The sequence below is a fragment of the Ailuropoda melanoleuca genome, unplaced genomic scaffold (assembly GCF_002007445.2).
Source record: "Ailuropoda melanoleuca isolate Jingjing unplaced genomic scaffold, ASM200744v2 unplaced-scaffold10390, whole genome shotgun sequence".
Taxonomy (NCBI): domain Eukaryota; kingdom Metazoa; phylum Chordata; class Mammalia; order Carnivora; family Ursidae; genus Ailuropoda; species Ailuropoda melanoleuca.
Genome location: NW_023178716.1, coordinates 3,945 through 24,617, shown reverse-complemented (window position 1 = coordinate 24,617; position 20,673 = coordinate 3,945). Strand labels below are relative to the sequence as shown.

The 20,673-nt window shown below is 44.2% G+C and overlaps 1 protein-coding gene across 2 annotated transcripts; it reads right to left on the bottom strand.

The window, feature by feature from the left end:
• Positions 1–1,295: 1,295 nt before the first annotated feature.
• On the bottom strand, positions 1,296–19,483 carry UTP14A (UTP14A small subunit processome component). 2 transcript variants are annotated; one of them, XM_002918586.4, is made up of 15 exons: positions 19,355–19,483; positions 18,219–18,294; positions 16,930–17,000; positions 16,039–16,103; positions 14,504–14,646; positions 14,047–14,202; positions 9,425–9,544; positions 9,232–9,326; positions 8,511–8,634; positions 8,350–8,427; positions 7,498–7,885; positions 5,196–5,602; positions 4,229–4,422; positions 4,000–4,099; positions 1,296–1,734 (listed from the first exon to the last, which is right to left on the bottom strand). In XM_002918586.4, exons 1-15 carry the CDS (start codon positions 19,378–19,380, stop codon positions 1,462–1,464), a joined length of 2,316 nt encoding a protein of 771 aa, XP_002918632.1. In that variant the 5' UTR covers positions 19,381–19,483; the 3' UTR covers positions 1,296–1,461. The 2 variants fall into 2 exon arrangements, with proteins under 2 accessions (XP_002918632.1, XP_011222434.1); XM_011224132.3 differs by lacking the exon at positions 4,000–4,099 and having other exon boundaries at positions 1,517–1,734.
• Positions 19,484–20,673: the final 1,190 nt, after the last annotated feature.

The window sequence follows — 20,673 nt, the reverse complement described above, 5'->3', positions numbered from 1 at the left end:
CCCCCCCCCCACTAGCTACTTAAGTGTCACCCAGCAAGCTGATCGAGGATAATCTCAAACCAATGAAAAACTTAAAAATACAAAATACATCCTGGGCTCGAAACACGATCAACATACTCATTTCCCTTTCCAGCCCCGGGCTGCCTCTTGAGAGAATACGCAATGGTGTTAAGAGCCCCGCAGCTACCATCGGGAGTTTCATAGAAATTTATGGTGTGGCTTTTGGCTTCGGCGTTAGTCTGGGTTCCTAGCGCCTACACTAGTCATTAATCTGTAGCACTGGGTATATCACTCTACTCTGCATTCTTTCACCTATAAAATAAAGGTATCAGGACTAGTTACCTTTGAGGTCTAAACATTTTGGAACAGATCTGAAGAGTGGTGTGCTTGGAAACCAGGGCCATATCCATTTGGGGGAGGATTGCGAAAGAAAACTCCGTGGAGCTGCAGAGCTTTTGGCCCAGGGATTCTAAATGTCTGTAAAGTTCCTCAAACTGTGTGTAAAATCGTGTATATGTTTGTGCATTTTTCTGGGGAGGGTTCATAACTTCCATCAAATTCTCAGAGGGCTCTGTAGACACACAGAAATGAACCCACATCTTGGACTTAAAGGGCCAGGGAATGTAGCACAGTAGTGGTTATGTCCTTTTGGAATCTTAGTAAGTTTCTCCAATTCCTTGTTAGAAATCCCAGGTGCAGGGGCTCTTTCTATATATATATTTGTCAACCAAAGACAGGCAAGTTCTTCAGAGCTGAGAAGTGCCGGTGAACTGCCATAGAGCAGTTGGAGAGAGAGGCTGGTCCTGAGTTAGGAAGGAAAGGGAACAGAGCTTTACTTTTGGAAGCTCATCTACCTCATATTTAAGGTAAAGGTAAAAACTGTCTTAAGAATGAGAAAAGAAGTGCCAACTACTTTAGACAACACCCGCAAGCTCAGAGCTCCCACATGAAAACAACAGTAGTGGCTGGACTAAAGCTAAGGCCAGCTTTAGCACCACTGGAGGACCAGCCCAGGGCCCAATCCAATTGCATGGTTCATGCATGCTGCTTTTAAGGTTCAGAGGTTAAGAGTATAGGGTATTTAGTCATTATCCCTGACTCAAGTGTGTTTTAGGGGATCATGTCTGATATGTATTTAAGATCATAGGCTCTGGTAACTTCTCTCTACTTTAATATAGGACTAACTACATAATTCTTGGTGAGAAAGTGAGGTTTCCTGACAAGTGTGACTGCAGAAATGCCATGGCGAGCACCAAAAGGTGTCCTGACTTGTGATGACATAGAATACATTCCAGTTAAATAGATAAAAATGCATTTATTTCTAAAATGTGGCTTAACTACACTAAGAGTGTGCTAAGCCAGTCTGGGAATTGATCCTGCAGCTGGGAGTCAAATCCGGCCAATGGAAGAGCAGTAGGAGGCTCCTAGTTCTGGGCACCAAGATGTCACTCCTCCAGAAATTCAATCTACAGAGTTTTTCTTCAGCTGTTTTTTGTGATGTATGGAGAGTTGTTTTGGATTCCTCTGTACAACAGAGAGGTCCGACCTTGAGGAAGACCGGTAGCCCACATCCTCTGCTTTTATAGGCTTAATGATGTGACCTGGCTTGGTGACAACCTTGGGCGTAGTCAGCTTTTGGAAGGCCCTCTGCGTGTTCCATGTAGATCCTATAGGGGTCTGGATGGTCCTTTCAAACTGCTGATGGTGGGTGAATGGATATGGAAGCACCCGCACCTGGAAAGGAAGGAAGAGTGACTTGTCACGAGCCAGGCCTGGGGTGCAGCTGGAAAACTCTAATGGCAACTGGTTAAGAGTGCCCAGGCCATATTCCTATGTGGCTGCGGTAAGTGAAGCTACTGAGATGTCAAGGCATCCCAAATGCCCCCAGTCTAACCTTAGACGTTCCAATCTGCTTGAGGACATCTGGGAGTGGAGGGCACAAATTCGGATTAGACACTCCCCCCGGCTTACCTAACAATCTAGGAATTGAAAAACCACCCTGACACTGCCCCTGTAGTGTAGGAACACTATAGTAGCTCCAGGTCTGCTGTCCCTTAGTGGGTCTTCCTATACAATACTGTGACTGGAACACAGGTCTGGGCATTTGTGGGTCTCTGTGAATGTTGTGATCCTCCTACCCTCTTCCAGCTCTTAATCCCTTGCTTTCTTCTCCTTGATACACAGGACTGACGTTTTAAGGAACCCAGAGGTTGACCCTGAATCCTGAACTACACCAGGCTGTGATGCTTAGTTAGCCTCATCCTCTTTTGGCATCACAGAATGTCAGAGCTGGAAGGCCCTAGATAATGGCAAAGGTCATCTCCCTTGGACCCAGAATTTGGCTTGGAGAGGGAAAATGATTTACCCAAGTAAATTATGAGCAGTGAGAGAGAATAGAACCCAGGGCTCCTTTCCTTGTCTAGTACTCTTCTCCACTCCAAACAATGCTACCTTTAGATATTTAAAACTTCCCCTGAAGTCCAAAGAAGAGGGGAAAAAGAAAACATAAGCAGAAAAATCAAGAAGTTAAAAAATCAGTAGTAGTCTTTGGAGAATATTCAGTGGAACACTTGAGAAGCTGAATACTGTTGGGTGGTCCTGGTGGTAGTGAAGGATGCAGATTTTCTTTAGGTTAAGGGAATGTCTATGCCTTAGTGGGATTGCTGCCTAGATCTGTGCCTGTCACGTAAAGTAAGAGAAAAAAAAAAAACACCTGGGCAAAATATTCAGTCTTGGGAGGCTTTTCTTTTTTCCTTCTGCTTGAAGTACACTTTATTCTACTGCATGCTGGGACCTGCAGTCTATAGCTTATTAAAGATGAGGAAAATCAGGGAGATTCTTGGAAAACTGTCAGTTTACTGTGACTGTATTTTTTTTTTAAAGGCAAGACTCCTGATTTTACTGAGGTCCACACTGCCCTTCCTGTCCTGGTGAAGCACTCTTTTAACACCTTTTCTCTCTCTTTTATCGTGTAACTGCCTGATCATTGCCTATTTTGTGGTTATAGATCTCCAACTGGATTACAGTGGTTACAATTCAGTTTCCACAGGTACTGGTTCACAGAATAAGATCAGTAGAGTATCACTGAAATGATGATTTCTTACTTCTCTTTTGTACCTATTAAACAGATCCCCCTCTTTTTCAGAAAAAAACTACAACTCATTTAAATATTATGCTGGCTGGGGACAGGTCTCAGGGTCAACAGACTTTCAGAATTTAAGGGAACATAAAAATCACTGAGTCCAGTCTCATTCTGGAGTCCCCCTCTACACACGCTCATATCCCAAGGGCAACCCATTCTCCCTGTGGACCAGTGGAATGTTTTTTTTTTTTTAAGTAGGCTCCACGCCCAGTGTGGGGCTTGAACTCATGACCCTGAGATCAAGAGCCGCATGTTCTACCGAATGAGCCAGCCAGGTGTCCCCAAAAGTTTCTCCTAGAACTGAACTCCCTGCTCTCCCCCTAACTACTACTTTATGTGACTGCACTCCACATGACAGCCTTCAATATACTTGAAGACCACGATCATGCTCTAGTTTGCTTCTCTCTTGGGTAAATGTTCCTGGCTTGTCATTGGACACAATTTTAATTCCACTCACTGTCCTAAACGAGTACCGGTTTATCTTCATTTTTCTTAAGATGCAGCTCAAACCTATGGCCTCTCAAAATTATCTTGACTACAAATACAAGCCTGAGGAATGGTAATTCTTAGCTTGGTGAGACCTGTCTGCATTGGAATTATCTGGGGCGCTAGCTGAAAACTCAAATTTCGGGGCTTCACCATTGCTGCCAAGATTTTCCTTTAAGCCTCAACCTCTTCTCAGTTAGAAATTAAAATGCCAGAATTGATCTGGAATTATTCATCTCAGAGCCAGTCAGTGAAAAAGAGAACAGCTTTGATTCTGTGGTCAAGATTACGTATCCCTCTTGACCACAGAGCACTAGAATATTCTTCTCAAGCAAGAGAGCTAGGCAGCAAAGGGTTTCTCTCTCCCTCACCTGATGAGCTGCTGCATGGACATTTCGCTTCTCATTGATAATCACATTTGGCAAATTCTTGTCTTTTCTTGGAGGACCCTCAGGGGTTTTAATGAGAAACCTGGAAAGCAGAACGGCAGGACGTCTGACTAAGAGCATTAAGGACTCAGTCAAAAGGGCAGGGAGGATGCATGAGGGTGAAGTGGGAGAACCTGGTGCACTTCTGACAGGCTTTCTTCCCTGTTCTTACCGGCGTCTCTTCTTGGCACTGGGCTTTAGGCCCATACCACCCCACTCGCCCCAGCCAGGCAGAGTCAGGTCCACGTCCTTTGGCTTACTCGCCTCCACAGCTTCCCTCTTCTCTTTCAAGAAGTCTCTGATGACATCATCCCCGGCAAAAGCTTCCTTTATTATCCGCTTTTGATCTCTCTCCTCTTCATCTTCCTGGGAAGAAAGAAGAGTGAGAGCTACAGCTTGCCTGGAGAGCTGTGGAAGAGCCGCGGTGGTTCCTGGCAAGAACGCTTGAATTTTGGGTTGTGACATTTTAGCGCCCCCTAGGGGGAAAGCGCTGAACAATGATGGTCTTGCAATATAAACGGATCGGTAGCCAATCATGCTCCAATTTTCTTCTCTCCAGGGTAAATATCCCTAACTTATTATCATATGACACAATTTTAAACTTTCAGTAAGGAAGCTGCAGCATGGAGGAAGGAATGGCCTGTGTTAGGAGGGGGAGCTCCAAGTGGCCTGGCCAGAATGTGGGTGTCCTCTGGCTTATATCTCTGAAAAGACAGGCGCCAGGGCTCTGCACTCGAGCAGTTTCAGTTAATCGGGCAGTCTTGGACCATTTCAGATCCCAGTAAACAGAGCACAACCTTGTAAATAGCTCAATGACTCACCTTTGAGTTGTCCTGCCTGGGATCTGGTCAGAGCTTTGAGGGCCTCCCTCTTTCCTTTGAGGGCAGTTTTAGAATTGCCCCAGGGAGGGTTTGGTGGCTCAGGATTTAAGATGTGGGAGTCTCGGCAGCACTCACATACTGGCATCTATTGAACGGTCACTGGGACCACCCTGGCCCCATACTATTCTGGACCTTTCAACTACTGACATGTGCCCCCAGCCCAACAAAACTTCACTGATTCTACTCCTTGTGCAAGAAGGACACTTTCTGCACCAGCTCTGATCCCCCACAATGGCCCATGCCCCTGGCTCTACTCACCAACTCCTCTACTGTCGTGGGAACTGCCAAAGACTTCACAGAAGGAGATTTTGTGGTCAGGAGGTTCTGTAGGTCAATCATTTCCTCCTTCCTTTTCTTTTCCTTGGGAGTACCAGGCTGATTATTTGGGTTCCTCTCCGACTGCTGCCCTTCCCCCGTAGGCCTGGGGACTTCCTTATTTTGAAAACATTCTTCTTTGCCCAGCTCTTCTAGCTCCTCCACGGTGTGTGCTCTCTCTGGCCTCTGCAGCAACAGGGGCTCCTCTTCTACCTCGGCAGGTTCCTCCCTCTGGACTGACGGAACTGTCCTCGTGGAACTCATGTTCTGCTTCCCAGACTGCTGGTTTTCCCTGTTGAGTTTCTGAGACAGTGCCCTCAGTTCAGACAGCACCTCCTGGCTGCTAGAATCTGAGGGAAGAAAGGAAAGCTGTCAGAAAAGGAGGCTGGAAATTGCCTTGTCAATGAACATTTACTGAACACACTCAACAACGAGCACTTAGGTGCTCCCATTCATGGGGCTCCGTACCACAGGCGAGAGAGGATTCCATTCGCTAGATCTCTTGCAGAGTTCACTAATCATTGCCTATTAAGTAGCAGGCAATAGAGTTTAGTAGTTAAAAGCAGCATGTTGGGAAGCAGATGTCCTGGGTCCTAATCCCAGCTATGCCAGTGACTCAATGTGTAACTGGAACTGTGGCTTAATTTCCCCCTGCAGTAAACCCCACTTGGAGAGAAGGCCCCAAGTTCCAAATTTTAAAAAAGCCATTTTAACTGGTAGCCTCTGAATGCACCGTCACTGTAATTACTTGTAATTTATAAAAATGTGATTTAATATTTATAATTTACAATGTCATTTCCTATTCATCCCAACCAAATCCAGCACTATCTTATCTGAAAGCAGCATTTCATAATCTGTTGTGGCCAAGTCAGGTTGCTTGGCATTTTCCAGTCACCAGCAACATCTGAGCAAATACCACTAGGCCCTGAGAGCCCTGAGGGAAATATGGCAGTGACACACTTCTAAACTCTTCTTGGCTTGACTCGAGCTGCCTCCCTTTCCAAGTTCATCCTGCTCCCTAGCTTTGGCTTGAAGCCTCTGAGAAGCTACTTAAATCTTCCCTTTGGACACATGTATGTTTATTCCGCAAGGACCAAGGTCCTTGGCTCATTTTATTCGGGGTCCACAAATTCCCACTATTTTAGGACACTATTTGCCTGAAGATTTGGGAACATTCTATTAATTTATCATCCAAGGAAATCCAAATCCACCTTTTCATACCAGAACCAACTACTCTATACATTTAGCAAGAGGACCAGCTTTTGAGGAAGCGCAGGACAATAAGGCTGGTGTCCCGGGGTTGTATAAAGACTGCCCCCATGATCTCAGCCTGCAGTGCCGCTTTCCAAAAGCCTCCTGGTAACTATTAATCCCAGAAGTCTCCAGCTGAGAACCCTAAGTAAAGGTCCTATAATACATTCTAAATGACAGCTCTTTCAAAATACTGTTTTTCATGGAAAACCAGATTCTTGCCATCATCTGAACGCATTATTTTTATAGGAAATAAAATCAGACCAAGAATCTGCCCAGATAGCCAGACAATTTCTGAATGTAGTTTCCTAAGCAGACTTTCTCCCCAGAATGGGAGCTTTCTAACCTGTCTCAACGGTGCTAAGGTTGCTAATATAAACATCTCTTGAAAATAACACAAAATATAATATACAATCGAGTCGGAGTGTGGGGTGACAATTCTAATTTGCCACGTAGCCTGTGGAGTCCTTCATTCCTGTCAAGAAAGTCTCCCCTACGTTGGCACATATCAACCGACATCATGAAGTGCTAAAAATGCCACTCCTACTTTACAAACAAAGCTGAAAACTACAGCAGTAATTCGAAGAAATTTCGTAATGCCTCAAAATCCGCCTGTGTCTGTGGGTACGAACGGACTTTCAGACTTGCTGTGCTACCACATGCAGCTGGGTCTGGTCTGTGGGCACCAGTCACGTTAGCTCCTGCCCTTACTTCAAGGATGGAGTGGTTCTGTCTTTCTGATGACCGCAGGCCCTTAAGAGCAGAAAACATGTCCAAATACACCTTGTATAGCCATGCAAATGACTGTGTATTAAATGCCTTTGAAGGAAAATGGTTATTACGAATCTGTCTTCTCCTCAGGAGCCCATGGCATTCTCTGGCAAGTCCCTAGAGCCTAATCACTCTGTAGCACGTGTGCGTGGACAGTTTTCCTCTTGATCCATCCACAGCACTAGCACTGGGCTGTTCTCCATTCTTATCTACCACAACTCACCTTTTGGCTCTTGTCTGCTCACCAGCTCGGTGTCCTGGTTGAGCCCAGACTTTTTCCGAAGTGATCGCCTTTCCTCAAATTCATTCAACAAAATTTCTTCTTCTGCCCCTGGTCTTTCTTCTTTCTCACTTTCAGAAGCCTCATGGGCCACAGGCTCTGGAAGTTTCTTGGGGTCCTGGACTTTGGCCTCTTTTGTGCCTCTCAAGTGATTCCTGAGCATCCAAGGGTTCGGTCCATTGGCATCCATCTGGATCTCATTCACTGCATCAGGGACAAGTTCACCCTCTCCCTCTGCACCGTCCTCCTCTTCCTCACTGTCAGAGGCCACCTGGAGCTTCTGCGTCAGTTCTTTGTTCCTGGCCAATTGTTCCTGCATAGCCTGGCGAGCCTGGAGGAAGACATCACAGCACGAGTGCCTTGTCTATTAGTGACTAGAACGACACCTTTCCTGGTGTAAAGCTGCCTCCTCTCAATTTGACTTAAGTATTTCTTACCGGTGCCTACTGTTTAAACTGCACATATACCACTGTGTTAACAGCTATGGAATAAAACGGGAGACAAACTCTTTGTCCTCAAGGAAATCAACACGTGAAACAAGGTTAAAAAAAAAGCTCCTCTCCCCTTTAACTGGACTTGCCTTCAATGCTGTTTCCCTTTCATCTCTCCTTTTCCACCTTGTTCCTGGTTCTTTTCCTCTCTGCCTTAGAGATTTTCTGATGCCTGTTTAGAATCCTGGTTTTCCATTCTTCCTCAGGGCTCTTCCCCAACTCTGCTTCTGCTAGCATCCTTAGGGACTGATTTTCCTTTCTGTCCTCCAATTCCATCTCTTCTCTCACCCCGATGATCTCTTACCTCCAGGTCATATTTGGCCATAATTGCCTTTGACTTGGCCCATTTCCCACTGTTCTGGTGCTTAAGGCTCATTCGCTCCTGGAAAGAAAGGGCACAGTGAGATCCTTACCACTTTCTGGGGGAAAGCTGGTTCAAGGGGTGGGGGCGAGAGGCATCCTCACCATCATTCTGGCCTTCTCGATATTTTCCAGTTCTTCCAGTGCTGCAGTAGGATTGGCCTTCCGCAGCTTCTCAAACTCTCTGAGGGCTTTCCTGGCCTTTCCTTTCTTCAGAACCTTGTGATACCTACAGGGTGAGAGGGCAGGGATTTAGCTGAAACACTGATGCCACACACAAAAGTGTCCCCGCTCCCCAAGGGGTTTCCCTATGCAGGGGCTAGAATGGACATCACAGAGCTGGCTGACTATAGGGAACCAGTTTGGGACCTGAGAGGACTGGCAAGCCTCTCCGTCCCCTGTAGCCCCCAGGGGCACACCTCTGCAGAGCAAAGAGTCCCCTCTGCTTCTAGAGCGCAAGGCAAGAGTAGAAGAAGTTCCAAAGAGGCAAAAAGGCAGGAAGGAAGCCCTACTGGCCTCAACAGCTGTAGAATTCAGAGCTCATTCTGCAGAACCACTCCGTGATGTCCTGGAAGGGAGAGAAAGTAATTGAACAGTCCTCTTTTTAGCAAACCAAGATTGAAAGCCAAAGCCAGAGGAGAGGGCACTACCGAAGCAGGCAAAACTATGAGGTTGGTCTGAGAAAAAAAATGCTAGTCACTCCTATTTGGGACCTCTTCCACATGACCCCAGTTGCTATGTCAAAGGCTCTTTCCTATGGACTCATGATTAGCCACATCACTTTCTTCCAGGGCACCCATGACCACTTCAATAGGGGCCTCCTTACTTTTTGCTCTTGATTTTCTTTTCTCTTCGAGCCCTGGCCTCATAGTAGGACTGCAGGGCCCGGGCCCTCTGAAGCTCTGCTCGGCGCATCTTAGCCTACAATGAATGACATTCACAGTGACTCCTGGACTTGAGGGCAAATACTGGGAGGAACAGAGCACATCTGGATGTATCAAGGGGCCTGTTACACTTACCTCTTCCAGGCTCATGGCTTTGAGAGAGGCCTTTTCCACAGGAGTCAGTAAAGGGTCTGTCACCGGCTGCTTGTTCTTATGGAGGAGGTTAAAAACTTCCTGCTCCAGGGGAGTTCTTGCCTTAAGGAGGTAACAGAACATTCTCAGTCTTAAGCCATGCTCCTAGCTTCCCTGTTTACAATCCTAGGACCATTTACTTTTATAATACTAGAATGGGAATCACAAACTGGAAAGGATTGGCTGTTACAGCAAGAGAAAGGGTTCCAGTCTTGCTGTTCAGCGGTATAGATAAAACCTCATTTTCTTCGGATTTACGACAACTTCAGCAAGGGATTCCAAAGCTACTCTTTAATATTACTGAGGGGATCACTCTGTTCAGATTACCAAAATATGTAAAACAAAATACCATTCTCTTAAATATCAAAGCAGGATGCCCTTAAGGAAAATGCTGGCAGGATGGAGGAACAGCAGTACCAAACTGTCAGTTTTGATAGTGGCAAAACAAAATGGTCCTTGTGTTACGTATATTTGAAGTACGTATGTGTATTACTGTATAATTAGGAATTGAAGACTCATATAAGCCTCCTTTAAAGAATATTTCTAGAAGAAAAGGGAGGTTAGGTCTTAGCTTCCTGACAGTTCAAATTTAACTCTAGTCATTTTCTAATTTTGGTTCCAATCCCTTAGTTTCCAGTTAACTTTGCATGCTAGGCAGTCTATATATATGAAATGAATGGACTGAACCAGTTACTTAACAAGTCAACAAAAGATGCTGTTTACTGCTTGACTAATACTGTGTAGATGGTTAAAATAATCAGGCTGATTACGCCATTGTCCACCTTGGCAAGGCACAAAGATAGCCCTAAGCAACAGAGCCAGTTTCAAACCTCACACATGTATTATATATGGTTTTCTTCAACAGCCATATACATCATGGTATGCATTAAACTTACAAATATCTGGACAAATGCATAAACACAGATCACCACATGTTACACGGCACTATTGATTCAACCATAAACCTATTCTACTGAATGGTAAAGGTGCATGTTCCTCCATTTTTAGTATTTGCAGTACTGATCAATCACAGGCTACAAAATGATTTATATTACAATGTTGTAATCTCCCTCCAATTCAATTTACAAACATTTATTGATTGCAGCTACATTCCAGGCACTTGGCGCAGGATGCTAGGAATACACAATTGATTAAGATGGTTCCTGTCCTCATAGAGCTCATAGCCTTTCAGAGACACATGTACCAGTGGCAACATAATGGGTCACATGTTAGTCCACAGGAGCAATCACAAAGGAAGTGAACAGTTAACTTTGACTAGGGGGTGGGTTAGGCTTGGGAAGGACTTTCGAATTAGGTTTTGGGGCATTAAGTACAATTCTGTAAGGGCGGGGAGGGGACAAATGAAGATGAGTGTAAATAAAAACAAATATATGGAGAGATATGTAAGGGAAAATGTTTTGTCCAGTGTAGCTAGAACACCAGGCGCTTCTGTCTTGTTCTATGAGTAGAGAGCCTTTTGAAGGATTTTAAGCAGGAGAGTGACAATCAGTTTTGTGTTTCCTAAAGAAAGTCCTGGCGATCATGTAAGGGTTTATATGTAAAGTGCCGAATGACAGGTGAAAATGAGAAGAGGAACTGGGGATCTGAGAGGCATTACGGAGAAAGTTTACAGGAGTAGCCCACTATGTGGGCTGGAGAGGGGTGGCAGTTAAGGGGGGAGGAGGGGGAGGCAAAGGAGGGGGAGAAGGAAGAAGAATAATCAGATGGCTGAGGTTTCCAACCTAAGGGACCGGGTAGGGAGTTATGCTGTTGACTAAGTTACAGAATGAAGGAAAATGCCAAGCTTACTTTGTTCTGTGTGAGGTTTAAGGTGCATATGGGAGACCCAGGCAAGGCCTACTGGTCGTATGGAATATGGGACTGGAGCTCAGAAGAAGGCATCTAGAGTGATCTATAGTATATATGGGTGAAAGCCAAAAGCCACGGAATTTACAGAGCAATAATAAAAAGAACTAAGGAAAAGTCAGATAGATAAAAAAATCAGACTATGTTATCACAGAAGCCAAGGGAGGAGAGTTTTTTGTTTGTTGGTTTTTTTAACCAATGTGATGTGTCAATAGCGTCCAATAGGCTGAAGCCTCAGAGGGCTTGGGATTTGGCGATTCAGAGGCCTCTCACTAATGCCCTCTGAGAGAAGATTCAGTAGGGTAGTGGAGAAAGAAGGTAAGAGTACAGAAGCAGCAGTGGAGACAGCTCTTCCCGAAGCAAGTTCCTCATCAGCTAACAAGATTTACTTTATTTTTTTAAGGTTTAAAATTAAATTTATTTGATTTTCGTTTGTACATTCTGCGTTAGAGTAAGTCAAAGAGGTTTCTTTACTGTCTTCTCGTAGCCTTTAAAATGCTAGTGTATATCATGAACTGCCAATTTCCAGCAGGGGCATGCAACATTTTCTAGCAACAGAATCCTGCCTTTTTGAGGGCATATTGAGAAACTAAGGTTTTGAGGAGAACATTTGGTTAACACTAGTGTAGGCTGCTAGGGGCTGGGAAGGTACCTTACATCATTTCTAGCACTTTACAGTTTACAAATGCTTTCTCACGCATCATCCCATTTAAATCTTTTCGGAGTGAAATGGAATTTTAGGAAGCTGGGCCAAAACTATAGTTCAGACTTCTTGGATTCTTAATCTCCAGAGTCCTTGATACTTTGCATTCTAAGTTGTAAGAAGAGAACTCAGTTGCTAACCAGAAAGCATGCCCTGACCTAAGCATTTCCTTACTTCTCTGTGCCATACTGTCCTAATTTCTCAAAAATGAATCTTAAAGGGTGCCTGGGTGGCTCAGTTGGTTAAGCATCTGCCTTTGGCTCAGGTCATAATGCCAGGTCCTGGCATCGAGTCCCACATTGGGCTTCCTGCTCAGTGGGGAGTCAGTTTCTCCCTCTGCCCCTCCCCCTGCTCATGCGCATGTTTGTGCACATATGCTCCCTCTCTCTCGCAAAAATAAATGAAATCTTTAAAAAAATGAATCTTAGAATAAATGGTATAGCGTTTGGGGGGGGGGGTCCACTCTGTCTTGCACGGGGAATTCCCGGAAAGCAGAGGTTGGACCATTCTTAATGCAACCTACTCCTCCACTGTCTCATGTTTAAAAACCAACTAGGCATTTTCCAGCTAACTCCAAGATAATGCTGTCATTTGGGAAAAGCAAGGTGCATAAGAATTGTAGTAGCGCACTACTACTCTTTTGATTAAAAAAATACATGGTAAACACAAATATAGCAATGAAACTCTTAGGTTACCAACAACAAAAAACTTACAAAAGTGGTTATTTCCAAGTGAGTATGGGGGTAAAAATAAGCAGATGGGGGGCAGGGGTGGGGTCAGCCTTTTCACAATATTATCTTCTATACATTTTATTTTTGAATCCTACAAATTGTATTACCTCTCAATTTTTTTCCCCTAAAGTCTCCCTTCCATCCTGCAACCACGCTTTAAACCTTATCTCTTTCTCATGTGGAAAAGGAAGCATCCTAGAAAGAGAATGGTAGTGACTTCAACAATAATATCTGAAACAGAGCTTATCCCCGTAGTAAGCAACGACTTGCTCAATGTCTAGCTATGGCAGCAAGCCATGTTTACTTTGATTAGCGTTAATTAGCTCAACTTCCTGACACACAGAACACTATTATTTCTGGATTCTTAGAATGCAGAGAAGAAGCATAAACAGGGCGCCCATCCATAGTTTGGGCGTTGCTGTTTTTGACTATTCCTACTTAAGACAGAATATCCCATTATAGACTCCATAAGCAATGCGTATTGGAAAAGGAAGTCTAATTGTCCGGAAGTTGTTCAGACTAAAAATTGAGGCTTTGGGGACCAACACAGGATTACCAACAATGGCATAACTACTGTTCCACCCCCAGTGCCATTATTTACTACTGCCATCATTTCATAAAAGAAAAGCTATTTCAACACTATTAAAATGGAAAGCATAACCTCATAGTAAAGAAGAGCTGGTAATCGTACATCTGCCATACTCACAATTATTCTTGTTAGTTCAGATGAATAAAAAATTTGCCAGGGATTAGTGTTTGGACAACCCAGCTCTAAGATAACTTTTTTATTTTCTGCAGCTCAGAGTCATAATGAGTTACTTGCTAAACTTCTGGTCATGACCCATGATACGTTATATGTTCATGTGGTAGTCCTTTACAAGCAACCTTTGGTTTTGCTGCTCGTATGTAGTCCTACTAAGGCTCAGTAATGTTGCTGAGTTCCTGATTTTCCCCAGATCAGAATGTGGCTTTAAAAGCTTTTTAAAAACTGGGGTGTGAAAAAGAAAACATGACTCTGTTCCCTCTCTACTGGCAATCAGATGCTTTCACACTAAAACATGGAGATAACCATGTGCTGTGTGCTACCAATGGATGAAGGGCGACTACAGAGAAATTCTGGCTATTGCATGACTGACCATGAGTCTTGCTACCCCCCTCTCCCTTCCTTGACTGCTAAACGGAAGACTGCGCTGGGGTTTTGGTTTACCAGGTCCAATCACATCAATCTCACCTGCCAAGGTGCAGTTTTCTGGTGTGGCACTCACCTTCCAGCCACTGAGCACATGTTCAATGGGAGCAAAGGCTGACTGCTCCTTCTTCAGGGGAAAAACCAGCTGCTCTGCTTGCCGGTTCTTCAGGACGATGGGATCCCATTTGGAGAGGGCTTGTGAGGTTTTATTGAATGCCACTTCTCTGTGGATCTGAAGCAGGCGAAGTACATGAAGGGAAAGAGCCATGAAATTAAGCACTGAACTCAAAGGACCAGCAGGGAATCAGAAGCCAATGTTTCTCAGCCCAAGAAAGAGTCAGTATGCTAGAGAGTAGCTCTTGCTTACTTCTCAGGATGCATTCCCTCCAAGGTACATTTTCATCTTCTCCGTGGCAATCACAATTTCTCTCTCCCCCCATGTTCGAGGTTTCCCCCCACCTTCCCTTCTTACCCTATTTTTCCTTGTCAGTCCGATTTCTTCCCCTTAATAGACCACCTTCTCTATAACTCACCCGCTCAACCTCTTCTTTGTTAAGGGGTAACTCCACAGTCTTCTTTGATTTGACTCTATTCAGTTGCTTTTTCACAGTGGCCAATGAGGATGAAGTTTTAACAGGCCCAAGTAGATCTGAAAGGACTAGCTTTTCTCCTGATCCTGCAGAAAGGCCAAACCTTCTGGTCAGACTGAGAAGTGAGGCAAAAATCTCAATATAACACAGGGAGACACGTCAGTAGAAAATGCTGGTAGACAGGCCAATGTGTAGGGAAGTAGGAATAATTCTCTTACTTTAACCGCCAGCCATAGTGACACCATCGCTTTCCTACATTCCCAAATGTGTTGAAGGGTGGAAGAAAGGAGAAAATTATTTTAAAAAATCATCTGCTTTTTTTCTTGGTCTTTCTGCTTCTACTTTTGCCTCACTGCACTTCATTCTTCACACAGCAGCCAAAGTGCTCTTTTGAAACTGTAAATCACAGCATGTCAGGATCCTGCTGAAAATCCTCCAATGGTTCCCCTTTATACTTGGGATCGCATCATTTTAAAGGACACAGCCCAGCCAAACTAAAGCAGCCACTTAGTCACTTTACTGTATCACCATGTTTTAATCCTTATTATTTCCCCCCTTGATCTTCCTTTAGAATGTTAGACTCCATGAAGCATTTCTCCCATCTTATTCTTCATTGTAGCCCCAGTATCTAAACTGTCCTGAAACTGATACATAGTAGAAATATGGTAAGTATCTGTTGAATGAATAAGCTTGAAGAATACATTGTTATTTGTTCTGAGGGGTTACATTAGTGGTTACTAGACGCCTATAACTCATTGGAGCTGCCTAAATTGTGAATATGGTGAAAAGATTTGGCATCTAAACTCTGTATCAGGTTAAAATCCCAACTCTGCAATTTACTAGATCATGTATTTGCATTAGGGGAGAAATCACTTACCCACCCAAGGGATGAAAATTGGTTCTAGAGGTGGGGGAGTGGTGAAAAAAATCTTAGATATTCCCAACTTCTGTGTTCCTCCAAAGCTCAACCCTATCCAACAAAAATCTTATTCCTTGTTATCTGATTTCCTGGCTATGGGGGTGGGAGTGGGGTGGGGGAGAGGCGATGAAAAAAAAGTCTTAAAAGGCCTTCTCAGGGAACAATAAAGAAAAGAGGTTGAGAAACATTGTACTAGGGGAAGGCCCTTGAGTAACTTGACTTCTCTGAGCTCCAGCAAGAGGCACTGTAAGAACTGAAATAAAAATAAAATCATGAATGTGATTAAGCTAGTGAGAGGAAGCTGCCTTCATTCATGTCCCTATACCCTAGAAGTAGCTCATCAGTGGGAGACCTTGACTGTGGCCTTTAAGGCTTTCTTCTAGAAATGGAAGAAACTCAAGGGCATCTGACTATCTTTCTTCACCCACTCACAAGTAAGTATTTATGGTATGATCCATTAGCCATATCAAAAACAGTTCCAGGGGGGTGGGGGTGAAGTGACCATTTTGCTTTTAACTCCACAAGCTCCATGAATAGATTGTTTCCTTTGTTAACTTACCTTCAGAAGTGACATTGAACTCTGACACCTTCAGACTAGCTTCAGATCTCTCAGCCAATTTCCACCTGAAATTAGGCAAAGCAAAATGTAGTACACGTCCCCACATTTTGCTGGGGAAAGCACTTCTCTCTTCAAACAGGCTTTGGTTTCATGTATTTCTCTTCTAGAATCACGTTTTGTCATAAAGAAACCAGGAAATCTGTTCCTAACCTGGACTTGGTTGTCTAACCATCTCTTAATGTAGACTCAGCCACTCAAATACACAATACTAGCTAACGCTTCAAAAGACTATAAGTATGGATTAAGAACTCAAATGTACAAAGGCCTAACACAATAATTGCTAACCATTACATAATGCATATTATACACTGGACATTGGTTTAAGATCTCTACACTTATTAACTCATTTAAATGTCATGATGACCCTCTGAGGTAAGTAATGTTATTAATCTTGCTTAAGAAATTTAGGTGCAGAGAGGATAAAAATTTGCCTACACAGTCTGTCTCTAAAGTATGTGCCCTTAATAATGATGCTGAGACTTGTGTCTTCATTGTCTTAGGCACTCAATAAATGTTTTTTTAAAGACTTTATTTACTTAAAGAATTTTATTTATTTATTTGAGAGGGAGAGAGAGTGCGTGCGGCAGGAGCACAGCGAGTGGGGGAGTAGAGGAGGAGGGAGAAGGACAAACAGACTTTGCCGAGTGCAGAGCCCAACTCGGGCTTGATCCCAGGACCCTGAGATCATGACCTGAGCTGAAACCAAGAGTCAGATGCTCAAGCTCAAACGACTGAGTCAGCCAGGAGACCCAGAACTCAATAAATGTTTGTTGCAGATCTGTCTCATGGAATCAGCTAGTTGTAACCTGTCCAAACGGATGGGGATGTTACCTATTCTTTCCATCAAGGGAACTGATTGCTTCCAGAAGCTTTTGATGCTTTCTCTCTCCATCAATGTCCCCCTAGACACAGAAAAGGAAAAACCATCAGAACGATAAGGGAAAGGAAAAGACAGCATGGAAAACTCTTGTTCTTTTAGTCAGTGGAGGACTAGGGAAATCAGATGAGGTCTAGTGTGCAGGCATTCAAGCTCAAAGAACTGCTTCAAAAGCCGAACTCCCTCATTATAAGGACCACAGTGTCTAGTGATCTGTAGCTAATGTCATGCCTGTCTTAATCAGTCTTGAGAAGAAAACTGCTATGAGAATGTTTCTGTATAGAATATATAGCATGATCTGACACAGAAACACTCACATTGAAAAAACCCCCACAATTTAAGCAGTTTTGTCAAGAGAAAAAAGAGTTGGAATTCTTATAGCATCTGTTAGAGAGCCAGCTTAATTATGTACATGGGTATTTCAGTCAGACACAGACAGTCCATTACTTATGATGGTTTGACTTACAATTTTTTGACTTTATGATGGTGAGAAAGCGACATGTTTAGTAGAAACTGTATTTCAAATGTGAATTTTGATCTTTTCCCAGGCTAGCAACATGGATATGATTCTTGTGATGCTGGCCAGCGGCAGTGAGCTGCAGCTCCTTGTCAACCACAGGATCATAAGGGTAAATAACTGATACACTTAGAACCATTCTACACCCACACAACCATTCTAGTTTTTTATTTTCAGTACAGTAGTCAATATATTACATGAGATATTCACCACTTTATTATAAAATAGACATCGCGTTAGATGATTTTGCCCAATTGTAGGCTAATGTAAGTGTTCAGAGCAAGTTTAAGGTGGGCTAGGCTAAGCTATGATGTTCAGTAGTTAGGTACATTTAATGCATTTTCAACTTACAATATTTTCAACTTATGATGGGTTTATCAGGATGTAATGCCATCTTAAGTTGAAGATTTGTAATTAAATACCTCTACAAAAATCCAAACCTGGGTAATAGGGAAATCATATAATGAAGACCATGCGTTTTGGTCTTAAATACTCAACTATACTTAGGCAACTTGAAAACTGTATCTTATACAGTCTTCAAATTTCCATAGCACTTAATACAGTAACTTATACATGAAACACTAAATAACTATTTGTAATTTATTTGCAAGACCTGAAAAAACATAAATAATGTTACCACCATTTTTCTGTCTAGGAATGTGCTGTCTACCCTAATTGTGAGGCAGAAGGGGAACCAGTGAAGGCAGTTTAGCAGCTGTCACCCACCTCATCTTCACTGGGGCTCAAGGAGTAGTCTTTGGGCAAATCCTCTAGTTCTTCCTGTTGGCTTAAAGCCAGAAGGCTGTTAAAGGAGATAAAAGAAAAATATTATCAATGAAATAACTTCTACTACAACAATCTCTAAAACATAACTTCAGTATTTAAGCACAAAATGGCCCTATCCCCTGAAAGAGGTACAAACCAAGCAACATCGGCATTTCAGAAATTTGTCAAGACATTAAATTTAGAATGAAGTCAGGCATCACCCCCATGGGGTGAGCAGTGGGTGGTGACACCCCTGTAGAATTGCATGGAATGAAAAAGAGCTAACCCTTTTCAGTGATTGGTACTGCATTTTCCACTGACCTCCGGGAGGCTGTAAAAATGTCAGACTCTAGGTAAGGTGACAGAAGGCACTGTTGCTGGCCCTTAAGGCAAGGCAGTTTCCCATTAATATTTCTAAGCATCCTCCAAACGGAAGACACCTTTATAGGTGCAGCTTACTCAAAAGTGACATGCTGATCACTTGTTCCCAGGAATGGGGAAAGTGGGAACTGGACGAAGGCAGGTGAGTTAACAGTTTTTCTTGGGGCTTCCTCGGCAAAATAGGTACTTAACTAAGGAGACTGGTACCCTGAACCAAATTATAGACTCTATTACCTAACAGTATGTACCAATCTTTACAAGGCAACCATTACTGAACGGATATATTTAGTTCCCCTATCAGGGCGCGGGGATGAAACATCAGAGGAGAAAATGTCACGAATGACTCCAGTCAGCGAAGGTTTCCAAGATAAGGGGAATTTATAATGCAGGCACTCTCAGCACGGAGAGTCGAAACGCGCCTCGGCAGTAGCCGAAAAAGGAGTCACGTGATGAGGAAAGTGCAACGAATTAGCTGGAGAGGGAGAGGCCGCACCAGGACCAACAGGGAGGAGGCTAAAAAGCTGGGGAGCGGAGGGAGTGAATTAAATTAAATTAGAAGGACTTTTCAAGGATGTTATCGCGGAAATTGTAATGAATGGTGAGATCTTAGAAGAGGAACTACTGTCGTCTGTTAAAAGTCAGCTTCCACTTCTCAAAAGCCGGGGGACCCAGCCCCAACGACACCCACACCCCCCGCTCTGGTCTTTATCCCTCACCTTTCTGCAGCCCGGACCACGCTCATCTCAGCAGTCTGTCTCTCACATGGGCCAGGAGCGGAAGCTGAAAGGAAAGCAATTTCCGTGCCGGCCGCAAAGCAATTTCTGCTTCCGCCAATCACACGCTGCGTGTCACGTCACTTCCGCTCCGCCCCAAGGCGTGCTAGAAGCTGGAGACGCTTCGGGAGGGGCCAGCAGGATCCCGGGACGCCGGCGTTTAAAGTCCGTCAGCGGGCGGAGCTTTGCTTCCCTCGCCACCATTCCCCGTCGTCTCTGGAGAGCGCCGATGTCCGCGCTCCCGGCTTGTGGTTTCCTCGTGGCCCAAGGTGGGTGTGCTTAGGGCTAGGGCGCTGGGCTGTCGGGGACTGGCGGAGCCTTGATTGTCGCTGCCAGATCTGAAAGGAAAGGCTCCCGCGCCGGTCCGTGTTCCACAGCGTCTTGCGAGCCCGGCACCAGCCAGCTCGAGGCTTTCTCGAACGCCGGTGAAATGGCTAGCATTGTGCTAGGCCCCCGAGATTCGGCGGTGAATGAAGCAAGTTTCCTCCCCTCCTAAGGAAAAATGCCCTTTTGTCTTGTGCCCCCTTGTAATTGCAGCTCCAGGTCCCGCCTACTCTACGTAACAGAGGTTCTTCCAAGAATGGGCTGTGTTGGTGGCTGCATCTTCCTCACCTCCCGTCAACTGTTAAGACATTTTTTTAAATTAAAAAGCAGAAAAGTAACTTACGAAAGTGTTCTTGCCATCTATTTTAAGCCACTTCCATTTTGCTTTTGCCCCACTATTCCACTGAAACTGCTCTGAACAAGATCCTCAGTGACACCCTAGGTTGCTAAATAAAATGGACACCTCTTACTCAGTCTTTGTCTTCCCAGAACTTTGTGTGGTATTTGATACTGTTGGTTTGTTTTCTTATTCATATTCAGGAAATGTTTTTGACCATTTACTATGTGCCAGGCCTCTAGGCACAGGGGTACACTGGTGCACAAAACAGACATGTTCCAAGGCTTCATAGGACTGATTTCCAGTGGGATTACAGATAATTTTGTCGTTATTGAAACTCCATCCTGGGCTTGCATGACACCACTCTCTCCCCTCATCTTAGCTTTCTGGCCATCTTCCTCAGCCTTCACTGCTGGATACTTTTTCCCTAAATGATGATGTTCCCCAGGCCCTGTTCTCAGACTGTTTGTCTAGTCCACATGCTCTTTTTTTTTTTTAGTAATGTCTACATGCAACCTGGGGCTTGAACTCACCACCCCGAGATCGAGAGTCACATTCTCCACCGACTGAACCAGCCAGGTGCCCCTCCACATGCTCTTCT